At 34.3% G+C, this 14,995-nt stretch overlaps 1 protein-coding gene across 1 annotated transcript in view; it reads right to left on the bottom strand.

The window, feature by feature from the left end:
- Positions 1–9,137: 9,137 nt before the first annotated feature.
- PCLO (piccolo presynaptic cytomatrix protein) overlaps positions 9,138–14,995 on the bottom strand; it is a 367,053-nt gene continuing 361,195 nt past the window's right edge. Inside the window, exons 23-25 of the mRNA XM_052638816.1 lie at positions 11,763–11,897; positions 11,175–11,320; positions 9,138–9,278 (exon numbers count right to left, since the gene is read on the bottom strand). Coding sequence (XP_052494776.1) covers positions 9,138–9,278; positions 11,175–11,320; positions 11,763–11,897 — 422 coding nt within the window. The remainder of the gene's footprint in view (positions 9,279–11,174; positions 11,321–11,762; positions 11,898–14,995) is intronic.

The raw sequence follows: 14,995 nt of genomic DNA, 5'->3' as shown, positions 1-14,995 counted from the left end.
CCATAAAGAGGCCACGATGGGACTCCAAATAAGAGGTGATAGGGTATAATGACACATAACTGAATTAAATATTCTAGGCAGCAATAATTTAGTCTGCAAGTCAACTATTAAAAAGAAATAATTCAGTAGTGTATGACTTTCCTTTAAATATCCATAGCAGATGTGAGTAGTCCCTTTAGGGGAATATTGGAACCACTCAAAAGCTCTAATCAATTGACAATAATATCCTCTTGAATTTCAGAGGTAGAACATAAATTTAAATTCTCCAGTTCAAGAGAATAAAGCTGGCCCCCACATAGGAAACTTTTCTTTATTGAAAGCAGAAATGTCATCTGAACCTCATGAGGTCAGTTTGAGCTTGATAAAGTATTACACAGGGAATGAAGGAAAATTGGTCAATTTTGAAAATAATCAGTTATTATCTCTGGTTCAGCTATATTTTTTAAAAAAACTTTTATGTGCAATTCTGTACTTTTTGAATAAAATGGTAATCTCTTATTTTTGAAACATTCTTTGAAGTATAGAGACTAAAATATGTTTAGAAATATATTATTTGCAAAATTTTCAATTGGTAAATAAAAGGCAGAATCAGATATTGCCCTGCTGGAATCATAATACTTATTTTAGAAGCATCATTATTACCAAATCAGAATTTATGACAGCTCATGCAGTCTGATTCCAATACTGCATCAATTTCTTTCCAGCTATTCTTTACAGGTGTAAGCTATGCTTGGGAAATACAGTTTCTCAGTATCTTTGAAATAAGCAATGCGTTTTCACAATACCTGTTTACAATATTCCCTTAGCCTTAACACTTAGTCTCTCAGTTCAACTAGCAAATTCTATTCCCCTTCTAAGACTTTACTCATGGGCCCCTAAAATTTCTCTTATTTTCCTAGGAAGAATTATTCTTAGTTAATTTTTTACATGTTTCTTTTCCCCAACCCAAACGTTCATTTTTACTTTCCTCCTTAACAATTATACCTTCTAAGGTCTGGCATTTCAAGTCACCTTGCCTGAGACCTTCACTCCCTTGCATGTCTGTCTTTTAATTCATCTAATTAAAATATACAGTGTCTATTCTCTTACAAATAAGCCCAGTCAAGACTGACGAAAGCTGTATGGCAAGGAAGTTTGGTGTCACTATGGGTTGTCACTAAGCTCAAAAGGGCCCTCAATATAACTGTTTCCTTCTCTCCCTGCCTACTTCCTCTATCACTCATTTCCAGGACTATATTAAACCTCATTTAATCTTCAAACATTTAACCTCTATTCATTTCCTCTTCACTCTTAAGCAGATAACTTCATATCTCACTGAGAAAAACACAGCCATCAGGAGGAAACATCACCACTTCTATCAAACTTGCTAATGATCTCTTTTTCTTTAATTTCATTAGGGTAGTAGTTTTAAACTTTGGCTCCACACTGATAATAGCATCTGGGGAGTTTTCAAAAAATACTTCTGCCTAGACTCAAACACCAGAGATGGTGGTTTAAATAGTTTGGGTTGGAGCTTGACTATGTTTTTGAAAGCTCTTCAGATGATTCTAATGTTGTTAGGGTTGGGAATCAATCTTTGAAAATTTTTAGATTCTATCTTCTCAAATCATATACTCAAATTCATTCATTCCTTCTTTTCTACATATAGAGGGAGTATAGAGAATCACTCCCTTTCCTCTTAAAAATGAAACCAAATGAAACCAGATCGACCAGCTAACCAATCAAGCAACAAAAAAACAAGAAAATTTCTCCATCATACCTGTGGTGAGGAGTTTTCTGTATCAGCTTAGCTAGGCTGTGGCAGCCAGTTACACACCCAAACACGACTGGGAACATTTCTGTGATGGCATTCTGTAGAGACAGTTAACATCTCTACACAGCTGACTCTATTTAATGTGACTATCCTCAATTACCTGAGTAAGCATGGCTGATTTCATCAGCTGAAAGTCTGAAAAACTTCAAAAGCTTAGGCTCCAAAATGGAGAAATTCTACCTGTGGCTTGCAGTGTCCATTTTCATCCAAGAGTTTCCAGCCTACGTTTGATACAATCCAGAGGTCTAAAAAGAATTACACACACACACACACACACACACACACACACACACACAAAATAACCACACCCGGTTCAGGACTTCTCTGGTGGTCCAGGGGTTGAGAATTCACTTGCCAATGCAGGGGACACAAGTTCAATCCCTGGTTTGGGAAGATTCCATGAGTTACAGAGCAACTAAGCACAGTCGCCACAACCTGTGCCGCAACTAGTGAGCATGTGCTCTAGAGTCTGTCCGTGAGAGCTGCAACTACTGGAGCCCGTGCTCCTAGAGCCCTCATTCTGCAATGGGAGAAGCTACTGCAATGAGAAGCCTGCAAACCGCAAAAAAAGTAGCTCCTGCTCGCGTCAGCTTGAGAAAGCCTATGTACAGCCACAGAGATCCAGGACAACCATAAATAAACAAGCAAGCAAGCAAACAAACTGGTTCTGCCCCATCATTCCACTCAAACAGCCTACACGTGCTGTAATTAACCTTGCTTTCCAAAAACATTTTCCAAGTGGCTATTCAATTGACATATGCTTGGGAAGTTCAGGCTTTGTTTTTTGCAGCTCTGCTTTACCTACTCTGTTAGATATGAAGTGTCCATTCCTGCATGAGTCGACTTGTCTCATTATTATGTTCAGTTCAATTTATAAACACGCATGTTGGATTTTATCAAATGTTTTCTACCACCTTACAATTTTTACACTAATTTAACTCATTTTCCAATATGAAATAATCTTGCATAACTGGGATAATTGAACAAGGTCATAAGTCTATTACTTTTATACATTGCTAGACTGGGTTTGTTAAGGTTTGACTTTTGATATTGAAAGAGCCTCTTAATGAAAGTGAGATGAGGGTGAAAAAGTTGGCTTAAAACTCAACATTCAGAAAATGAAGATCATGGCATCCGGTCCCATCACTTCATGGCAGATAGATGGGGAAACAATGAAAATAGTGACAGACTTTATTTTGGGGGGCTCCAAAATCACTGCAGATGGTGACTGAAGCCATGAAATGAAAAGACACTTGCTCCTTGGAAGAAAAGTTATGACCAACCTAGATAGCATATTAAAAAAGCAGAGACATTACTTTGCCAACAAAGGTCGATCTAGTCAAAGCTAAGGTTTTTCCAGTAGTTATGTACGGATGTGAGAGTTGGACTATAAAGAAAGCTGAGTGCCGAAGAATTGGTGCTTTTGAACTGTGGTATTGGAGAAGACTCTTGAGAGTCCCTTGGACTGCAAGGAGATCCAACCAGTCCATCCTTAAGGAGATCAGTCCTGGCTGTTCATTGGTAGGACTGATATTGAAGCTGAAACTCCAATATTTTGGCCATCTGTGATGTGAACGCCGACTCACTAGAAAAGACCCTGATGCTGGGAGGGATTGAAGGTGGGAGAAGAAGGGGACGACAGAGGATGAGATGGTTGGATGGCATCACTAACTCGATGGATGAGTTTGAGTAAGTTTCAGGAGCTGGTGATAGACAAGGGAGGCCTGGCATGCTGCAGTTCATGGGGTCTCAAAGAGTTGGACATGACTGAGCAACTGAACTGAACTGATTTTTTGTACCTGATAATGGCAATTTGGCCTTACTTCTCTTTTAATTACCATAGGCTTGTTAATTTTATTGATCTTTTCAAAGTACCAAATTGTTGGAAAGTCATTTTTTACTGCATAATTAATGCAAATATTCCCTAATTTTTACAAATAAGGTATAATATTAAATAAAATTAAAATAAAAGTTTATTTGTAGTTGAACAGAAATAAAAATTTCAACATTTTCCAATTGTAGTTCTACTGTTACTTTTAATAGAGAACTATTTTGGCTGAATTTTCTACAAAATTTGTAGACTATAGATTTTCAGCTCTTAAAAGCCTAGATAATTCATAGTCAAAAAGTCAAACTCATTAATCATTTATCTAATTATAATCTTTTAGATTTGGAATTATTAAAAAAAAAGTCCCAAGATATATTTCATCCAAGAATACTCTAGTTTACCATAAACATATTATATACTACTGTTGATGTTAGTGAAACTTTGAGAAGGTAGCACATTAGATAAAAGTTGATCAATCAACTCGATGTATTCCTAAATTTAATTATTTTTATAGAGATAAATAGGAAGAAAAATAAAAGTAAAAATTCAAGTTCAGTAGATTTCCTATAATGTTTTAAGGTTAAAGAAATGATATAAAATGTCCTTGCCGTAGAAAGAAAGTTATCAAATATGTAAGTCCACTCAAAGAGGGACCCACTGGCTCAAAAGGGTAAATTTAAGGCTTAATAAGAATAACAAGTTCAATGAATTAAAATGTATCAAATATGTTAAAAGTTCAATTTCTTGATCTGGGTGGTTGTTTTAAGAGTGTCTGATATAGTAATTTATTAAGTTATACATTTAATTCTGTTTTCTGTATTTGTGCTGTTTAAAACGTACTTTTTAAACTGAGTGAATGAACTCATCATATAATTTTCAGAAAAAGTATTCCAGAAAGTTCTATTTCTATGTTAAGTATCAATTTATCAAGTTGATAAAAACAGACAGCCAAAGTTGATATTTTCAATATTTATTAGTAAGGCTGAGGCCACAGCCTTTATACAGCACAATTTGCATAAGTTATCAAGATACATCTTGTATACAATCACAAAACCAAGACATGTTTTTACATAGAGTAAAACTCAAGACAGATTTACAAGCATTTCTATACAATTCTCATGTATTTCAGTTCAATTTATATAGCCTTTAGCCCAAGAATTTTTGTTGGTTCATTAGATTTTTGAGAGATTTGGGTAGAACAGAAAAAAGAACACATTAGCAAATCACCAACACGGCATGCAACATGTAGTTAGAAACAAGACATATCTCCAAGTACTCTATTTTTTATTTTTAAACCAATTTTATTAGGTTTTTATCTTTTCAGACAAGAAACTTATTTCCTTTAACATCAGATGTGTTTTTGATAGGATATCAGCACACACATTAATTGGTAGTGGGAGCACCAGAGCACATCACCAACAAATATACATACACAATCAAACAAGAATCATATTCACATGCTGAATGCCACAGGGAATTAATATTTCAACTTTGTCTAGTATACCAAATGGATAGTTATGTACAGGGTAACGAATTAAGAAAATGCTCTCAATCTGCCTATCAGAGAAGGAATCATTTGATTAAATGATTTTTATTTAAAGGGAGTCTTTAATAATAACAACAACATGGAACATACAGAAAACATCAGTGTGTCATATTCAATGAGAATATCTGTTTCACTCATTCATTCTGTGTCACATCAAAGGCAAGTTATTATTAAAGAGACAGCTCATAATTATTCATTGAGCTTTCTTTTACTTCCAGCTCAAGCTCAAAAAGAGGGAAAATCACTCTGTCACACATAGAGTTATAAACACATACATAGCTGTAGTTGGCTGCTTTTGGAATATTAGACATTGTAGCAATGAAAATAAGTTTTTAAAAATATTGTTAGTTATGATTTAAATAATAAAGTAAAAAAATACTATAAACATCTTTATGATATCTTAATGAAATGAAACACTGATCAAGTCATTTCTAATAAATTGGGCACAATATAGTATATAATTTCATTTTACTTCACATCACCACCAACCTAGTTCACTACCTCTATCACCATGATCATCACAACCGTTCCTATAATAAGAATCAGTATCAGCTGGTTACCAGCTATAATATTCCCACAGTATGACTATTTTAATGTGTGTGATCCACAAAATTAAATCCACTGATATGCTGAAAATATGCATTTATTAATGTGATTAATTACAATATAGGCAACATTAAGGAGCAAAGACAATCACTTCCCCTTAGTCTTGGATACTCTTCTTTTAAACTGAAATGATAAATAAAGAGTTCAGAATCATCAAAGTCTCCTTAACCTCAAGTAAAACAGGGAAACACAAACTTCTTAGTATTATCTATGTCTGTAATGACCATTCTAGACATCCCTGTCTTGTGTAAAAATTCACTCTGTGCTTTTGCTTCACAGCTAAAGATTTCTTGGGGACCAAATTTTAAACCAAGAAGCAACTTGTGTCTGATGACTCAATGAAATTGTGGGAAAAATTAAGATGCTCTTCAAGGTATAAGTGCTGTAATTGGACTGATCACATGTTACTTAGAGATTACAAACTTTGTCTCTATTAGGATAAAAAAAGCTAATCCCAATAAAATAAATGAAATAAAAAGTGGAAAATCATGTGCTGTGATATATACAAAAAAGTAAAAAACACTGAGCCCTATTTGCAATTAAAAAAGAAACAGTTTTGTTGTAAGAAGGGTAATCAATATTAGAAGAAATGCATTTGTATAAGGTTCAGTGTTGCATAGAATAATTCCAGTACAACGTAGGTGTTTGGTCAGCTGCAAACTTGGCACGCTTGGCAGGATCTTACACTCTCTGAAGAGGGATGCTGGTGCACAAAAAGAAGCCCTGTCATGAACTCTCTCGATTGGCCTGGCCACATCACCAGTTCTTGGAATAGAGGGGCACCTGTCATGGTAAGACTCCTCCTCTCTCATGTCAAATAGCTACCAAGGTATGATCTTTGTTTTGGTGGCACCTCCTTTTATGTATTTTAAAAGAAATGGCAACTGTAATGAAGTAAGCTAACTGGTCATGAACCTCTCATGCACACTTCTGGGTGTAAGTGGTTGCAGAAGAGGACCCATGGGAGCGAGAGTCTCCTTTCAAGGACAAAAAATAGAGCCTTTTTATGTCAGAAGGAGATCTTCCTGAACCCTTTCCTTCCCCAATTACGTGATGATTATACGCTCCCTAAAGTGCTAAATTCTGCTGGAAATATCCATGGCAACCATCCGCAGATCTAGTTGTCTCTAAAAATAAATTTCTAGCAATATCAAATCCTTAGTAATTCTCTCACCGCATGCTCATTTTACAGCAATAATCAATGATAAAATTGCATTGTTAGGGGAGGGAGATTACAAACTAGAGGGAAGAAAAGTGACTGTTACCTTTTCTAGACTGGAAAGGAGTGAATTTATATATCTCTATAAATATAATAAAGATATGTAACATGGGGTTTATTATAAATTATTTAATTTTTAATGTCTTATATTTAATCAATTTCTCTCAGATTTCAAGTATGTTTTTCTTTAAAAATGAGAAAATTCAATATCCGAGCAATATTTTCGTAGAAAATTTCTCTAATTCTGCTAGAACCTCACCCTTGAATAAAGAAGCAGCTTTTAAACTCAGAATTCACAGAGAAGCAATTTACTTTATTTTTATGGGTTTGGGAATAGGATAAGATCAGTATACTTTATTTAATTTATGATAACCCAATTTGTAAATGATTTTTATTAAGTTTTTAAACTTAAAAAATTGTTTTAACCTTTTTTGGTTAAATGAAAGCTTATATAAGTTCATATTTTAAGAAAAAATTGGTTTTGGAGTTAATATACTGCTTTTATCCATGTCTTTGCTTGCCATTGGTTTTGAAGATGCTTTTTCACATACAAAATTGGGGGAAAAACTGCATAATGCCTATTCCTCACTTATGTGTATAAAACTATATTTGGAAATGTGCTTTCATCTTTTCTCATAGATCACTTAGTTTGCTCATCCCAACATCCCATTAGGAAGGTTAGGAATATGTAATTATATTTTCCCGCAAATAAGAAAACTGAGGAAAACTGAGTTTAAGTGACATGTGCACGGTGACAGTTAGTGGCAGAACCAAGGCCAGAAGCCAGGCTTTGAATCCCAGCTGAGTTCATCTCCTCTAAGTCCATGTAACTTCCTTGTTCATGTTGTTGGTTGATGGGGAAGAGGATGTTTCATTTTAATGACTTAGATGTTGGTCCTTTTATTCTATATTATTAAAGTAGCTCAAAGAACACTTTCACCTTAATATAACATTGATTTTTCACATATTTTCCCGACACTGATGAACTTGATTACTAGGATACTGTCACTAAAGTAGGAAAATAGAGCACTAGGGAGAACTTGAATTTGGTGTCAGGGTTTTCATTTTACAATCAGTTAACATAGTAAGGGAAAAAGAAACTGTGGAAGAGCAGGAAATGACACCAATTAATCAATGTCACAGATTAGTATGATTTGTTTGCCAGAGGAAGAACTTTCTCCCTGTGCATTTATTACTCCAGAAAAAGAAAATATGTGGGATAGTACATTGATGTGCAACTTCACAAAGCACTAGTTATCATGCTTCCTAGAATATGTCAATTTAATCTAGGTCCTTTGGTATGCAGATTGAAAATGTCTTGGATTAAGGGTTATTTAAGAGATTTTGATGTTTTCAACCAAGGTTCCAACAGTTTATGGGACAATATTCTTTTCCATTAGCCAGTCATGGCTTTACATCTAGATACATGTAATTCCATTTCTACTTAGTATTATTTTCAGTATACATTATTTCAAACTATACAAATGTGCTTTTACAACATGAATTCCAAAATTGGTGTTGTTCACCCTTATAACATTTAGACACAGAGAAAACTTATACAACATGATCTAAAAGCTATAATTTCTAAATCTCTGGTCCTCCTTACTTCTTTCTAGTCTGGACACACACTGTAGGTGTATCCTATGTCAGAATCTCAAAACAGTTATCTGAGAAGATGAAGAAGAAAGACTTTTGAAAACAGATTTGTTACATCAGTTCCTTCCTTTCAACCAAGCTCTTCTGCATAAAGGATAATTTTTGCCTGCATTAGAAACCATATTAATCTTTAAGTCTCAGCCTTCAGTTAGCTATAGCTCAACTCTACTCAAAAATGTTTTGCATTAAGTAATCAAAATTTCTCTCACTGTTTTTCATGACAGCCACAAGAAATCCAAGGTTTCAGAACTCCTTTTTTTTTCTTGTCTTCAATATATGGACTTTTTCTTTTGAGTTTTTTTTTTCTATGTTCCACAACCATACATGTGCAAAGGTTTCAGTATGCTTTTGCTTTTTGTTCCGCTTCTCACGATTACCCATGAAAACAGCTTAGAACCAATAGCATTCAACTATAGTCGTGATTAAGATTATTTAAAGCACTTTCTATACCCTGAGCAGACATATTTCTTCAGTGGGTTTGAGTAGGACTGACCAAAAGTTTGTGCCAGTTGACTATTCTTTTTCTGAGATCCACTTTGTCTAGCCAGATACAGGCTTCGCCAATCAAGGTCTTTTTCATAAACTTCCCTCCATTGGAAAAAAGTAAAATCTAGAAAAAATAGTCAAAATTATATATCTATTTGTGTGTACATTTTCAACTTCTTTTATGGACATTTGCACATCAAAGAAGTAACAGACAAGAAAGGGTGAGGGTGAGAGGAATTAGCAGACATCCTTGTAGGAGACTAATAACTAAGATGACCTCAAAAGATCTGCATAATATTAATTAATTCACATCAGCATTTCCCAAAGGCAGAGACCTATCCTGAAGGACAGAATTCTAAATGAGATATGTGTTATCAGCTAATTCTAACTCAGTTTATGCTTAAATTGATAGAAAGTTTCAGAAAAGAACTTTACTAGTTTATGAAAAACCAACTCAACTACAAAATTATTTGAGTGGTAAGTAAATAAATAAGAGTTTATAAGGCAGATAGAATATAACATTGATTTTAAATACCATTTAATTTACTGGGGATTTTACTATAGTAAGCTCTTCAAAAGTGGTTTCTTGTCATATGTAGAATTCACACTAGTTGAAATTCCACGGGATCTCAGACTCAAGAATTTTTTTTTTTTTCTTTTTAGGGATCAGTTGAAAGAAAGGTAGAGACAAGCTGGAGACAGCCATTAACCCTTGACAATTCTCTTATGCTCTGTCTTTCTTTTTGGAGTCTCCTTCAGATAATTCATTTTTATTCCTGGCCGAAATTTACTTTTTTGTTTCTGACTTCAAAATCTACTCTTCTATCTTTTCAAGCCTTTGATTTTGTGATTTCAAATTGCCTAATTATGTATTTCATTTGGACCTGCCCTCATCAAATTGATCACATATCAGACAAACTCATGATTTTTTTCTCCCTCTAACCCTTTAACTACTCAGCTTCCGTGCCTGACACATCTGTTCACACAGACTTCAGAGTGTCTTTTAATCTTATTATTCCCTTTAACTCTAATGTCAGTTAATCCTCTCAATGCAGTTTTTGCTTTGTAATATGTCTTACATTAGTCTCCAGCACAGGCCTTTATTTAAGTACCAGAACCGTGGTCTTCTCTTCCCACATTTTCATCATTACCCTCCCTCCTCTTTCTCCTTTCTCCTTCCTTGTCTCTACATCTACCAAAGGCATACTGTGTATAAGCATTGCGCTAGGCTGCAGAACAGAGAGCAATGAAAATCAAGCTTTGCACCAGAGAAGTTAATAGCACAGAAACAGTGGCAAGTAAGTACATGAATGGTTGCACAAAACTGGGAGTAATGGCCTAATAAGATAAGCAAAACATGTGAATAAGATGTGATGAAGTATACCACATCATCAGTAAAGAGATGATTTTACACTGAAAGATGTGGAATATTGTAAGAGATGGAGAGAAATGAAGAAGGGAGTACTAAAGGGGAGGAAAAATATAAGCAAACAATCCAAGAATTTGAAGATTCTGGTGTGACTGAAGTAAAGAGTGAGTGGAAAAGTATACAAAGAGATGAAATTAAATGGAATACAATTAAATAAATATAACTCACTTTAGAGGATTCTGAATGGGTCAGGATAACAGTGAATCATTGGAGGGTAATCTAGTCGGTGTTTTTAAAAGATATCTCTGCCAGTAGAGTGATAAAATGAATTAAAAGCATAAGATAGTGATGGCAAGTAGGCCAGGTATACTGCTGAAACGATTTGCATAATAAAGATGAAAACCCAAAGAGGATTAGTGGCTGTGAGTGTGAAAAAAATATCTGTATAAATGAAACTGAGTAGGTAGGATAGAGGCTCATTGGATGGGGTGAATGGGTTGTGGAATTTTCAAGGGACCCTGGAAAGTTACCTCTAAAAATTAACCTGTAAAATGTCACATAGTATATGATTGGCATATAAATATTGAATAATTAAATGGGAAATAAATACAGTATAGGTGAAAATTTAAAAGTAGGAACGGTATGAGTTACCTGAAGAGAATGTCCAGCAGGACTTAGGCTGAATCTGAAAGTTTCATTGAATGAAGGCTCTCGATCATGTCTACATACTCTTGTTTTTTTCTTGATCACCTTCTTTTGGGTAGATATGTTCATCACATATAGTTTCACATATAAATCTGAAAATAAGAATTCAGCTTGTTAAGTGTCCATTAACAATACATTTGTACAATTAGCATTATAATTGTATACTGAGAGCTTCCTTACGTAAAGGAAGTAGACTTTTTACGTAAAGCCAGTAGACTGTGAACAATTTGTGTCAGACAACATAGAGCAATTAAAATATACCTAATTAAAACACACCAATTTTCTTAGCAGTTTAAATGTTTACTTGTATAATAAATATATCACTCTAAGTTTGTGTTGGAAAACAAGCTACTTTTTAACCAGTAAAATATCAATTTGCTCTACATAAGATAAGTTAATTCTTATTTCATTTTTTTTTTCAGATATATTTGATACACAGTCCAAATTTTAGTTAGCATTTTCTAGGGCATTTAGTTCATTCTCCTAAGGAGTTCTTAGCTACATTATATTGCTTACTATCACAAAATTAGATACCTGGTAAGTGATCAGGAGATTTAAATTTGTAGGTAATATTTCTACACTGTAGGATTTCAACTATTAGTTGTTCCCCATCTGTCTTCATTTCTTTCTTCAATGCAATCTTGATTTCTCCCATTACCTGAGTTTTAACTGGAACGATTTAATTAAAAAGTTAAGGAATACGTCATGTCATTTATTAACATGTTCATTCAATAATTTTTCTGTACATTCATTTATTGAGTGTTTATCAAGAGCTAAACACCTTACCATATCCTATGGATACACAGATGAACAGAATACAGTCCAAGCCCTTAAGGAGTAGAAAGTCTCACGGGAAAACTAATAAATTATAAACTTAAAATGAGGTATGTTAAGTATAATGATAAGCTAGTAACATGAGAGGTATGGGGGAAATGTAAGTAGGTGTCACTCAACTGTAGATTTTTAGCCCAAAAGAGGTAATAGATGAGACAATAGGAGACTGTAGAAAGATAGTCATACATACAAATAATAGAATTCCAATTTATAGCAAACATTAAGTCAAGTGAAATACAAGAAGCTGTCTGCCAACAGTTGCTCACTACCTACCAGGCTTACAAAGGAACACTTGCTAACACAACTAAATGTTGTTGTATATTATATCTACTTCCATTCTATTTTCTTTGTAAGAGAAGTGGCCAACAAGAATATATAGTAATAAAATTACACTAGGGAAAAATATGAGTGATTTAAATGAATTCAAGATATTCTTCCTCTAGTATTTATCTTGGATCTTTACATTACTGAAGAAGCAATTCATGCTAGGTCAAATTCTATGTTGATTTCAATGGATTTTTTTTTCCTCTATTGATTCACACATTTATTCACTTACTCATTCACCAACAGATATTTTATTTCCCATTCTACTTTGTGATAAACACTCTGTTAGGAAGAATGGATACAATGGTAAGCCAACATACATGTGCTTACTGGTTTTATGGTTTTTCAGTATATTGGGAAGAAATACTTCAGTGAAATAATTTCATCAGTAAACATACAATTAGAAAGAGAGATGTTCTGATGTATAAAAGCATGGTTACGAGAAAGTCTAGGAAAGGACTTCATGAGCTGAAACCATAAGAATAAGAAAGAATTAACTAGGTGATATGGATGGAGAAGAACATCCTAAAGAGAAGGAACAGTGTGTCCACAAAAGGCAACATCACTGGACCAAGGAACAAAATAAATATTCATGGGATTATAATATATTGTTAAGGGGTACTATGTTTAGAATTTGCATTTTATCTTTAGAACAATTGAAATCCAGTGAAGGTCTTTAACATGGATGTAGATCATTTGTTCTCATATGTTTCAATCTCAGGCTTTCTTTATATTACAAAAAGAAAACACTGGTTCTCAAAGAACATTAAAGTTTCTAATTAAAAAGTAAAAGTATATATTTACAAATATTTATTCATTGGTTCCATTAACATGATAAGAACATACTGGTATGTAGGGATTTTAATGAAAAATAACCATAAGTTAAAAAAAAACATTGAGGCATTCCATTTTATATTTTTTTCAAATTTCATCAGTACTTGTCTTAATAGAGGATGGCTGAATTCTCATACTTGTTTCTACATTAAATCCAGTTCAAAATGTCGTGTTAGCTGAAACATATGATTGTTTTACATACATACATAGTTGGAAAAGGAAGGAGTGAGTATTTTTGCATTCTTTTCAGATAACTGTGGCCAATCTTTGATACTGCAGTGTTTCTTTTTTTTTAAAGATGAATGGAAATGTAGAATCTGAAACCATATCAACGAACTTTTTTTGTACCTTTACTTTAAGATACTGTAGTCTATCTTGCACCTTGAATGGATCATTTAACTCTACCTGAATTGGTAACATCACATACTATTTATTTTGTAAAATAATGGTCTACTGAGTCATATAGGTCTTCAAGACTTTGACACAATTCATACAATATTAAAAACACTTTTGTTAATATCGCCACCCATATCATGAAAAAAGTCTGAATTATGAAAAGCTGCCAAGTTCAGGGAAGCAGATAAAAGTTTTTGAAAATTTCATTTTTACTTAAAAGTTGATTTTTGTCATTGATAGCAACTACTGTCATTGTCTTAAAGTGACAAACTCACTTTGTTAATTTTTTAGAAAATGGCTGCTGACTATACCATGGACGTTTTAAAGTGAATGCTGCCAAATTTTTTTTTTTCATTCAAATCTCAAGACAGAGAGCAAAATCTTATCAATCAGGGCAATAACTTTATCTGTAAAACAGTTATATTTCTTTCCTCCAAACCCACAAGAAATCAGACAGAACTAATACTGCTCCATTCCTCAAACTGTAACTGAGATGGAGGGGAAAAAAAGTATATTCTAAGTGACAGGGAGGGAGTCAGGGAAAACACTCCAACTATTTGAAGCTAATAGGAGTTGAAGTCAGAATTGATCACATCAATTAGCATGATGAAAGGAAAAACAAAACAAAACTAATTTTTCTGGAAAAAATTCAGTTATAGGTGGTATTCCTCTTTTGTAGGTTCAGAAACTCCAACTTGCCAGACATATAAAATCTGTTGTTGTTTTCACTTCTGAAGAAAGGTGGAATTTAAAACTTGTTAACTAAAGTTCTCAGAGCATCACATTGCCGATTTTTTTCTTGGAAGGTTACATTCACATGCTTCATAGTGTGATACTTGTGAAGCTCTTGTTTTGGCCACCTCATGCGAAGAGTTGACTCATTGGAAAAGACTCTGATGCTGGGAGGGATTGGGGGCAGGAGGAGAAGGGGACGACAGAGGATGAGGTGGCTGGATGGCATCACGGACTCGATGGATGTGAGTCTGAGTGAACTCTGCGAGATGGTGATGGACAGGGAGGCCTGGCGCACTGCGATTCATGGGGTCACAAAGAGTCGGACATGACTGAGCGACTGAACTGAACTGACTGACTGACTAAAAGTAAAAAAGAGACATGTCACTGAGGTAGTCTCAAAGGATGCATGCATTAATTATGAGTTATCACTATCAATCGTGCTTATCCTTTCATAGCTACAAAATGCCTTTGTCATTGAAATCAAATGCATGGATGGTGACAAAAACCTCTGTGTCCACTCTCTCCACAGGTTGCGGTAGTTTGGTGGATAGGAGGGACAGTAACGCCAGGTCATCTTGAGCCTTTGAACCAAAGAATACAACACACACAGACAGGACATGTGAGGGTGTTTTGTAATTTTGTTT

The sequence above is a fragment of the Budorcas taxicolor genome, chromosome 4, assembly GCF_023091745.1.
Source record: "Budorcas taxicolor isolate Tak-1 chromosome 4, Takin1.1, whole genome shotgun sequence".
NCBI classification, from domain to species: domain Eukaryota; kingdom Metazoa; phylum Chordata; class Mammalia; order Artiodactyla; family Bovidae; genus Budorcas; species Budorcas taxicolor.
The sequence above is the reverse complement of the archived record's forward strand: the minus strand, read 5'-3'. Positions and strand labels throughout refer to the sequence as shown.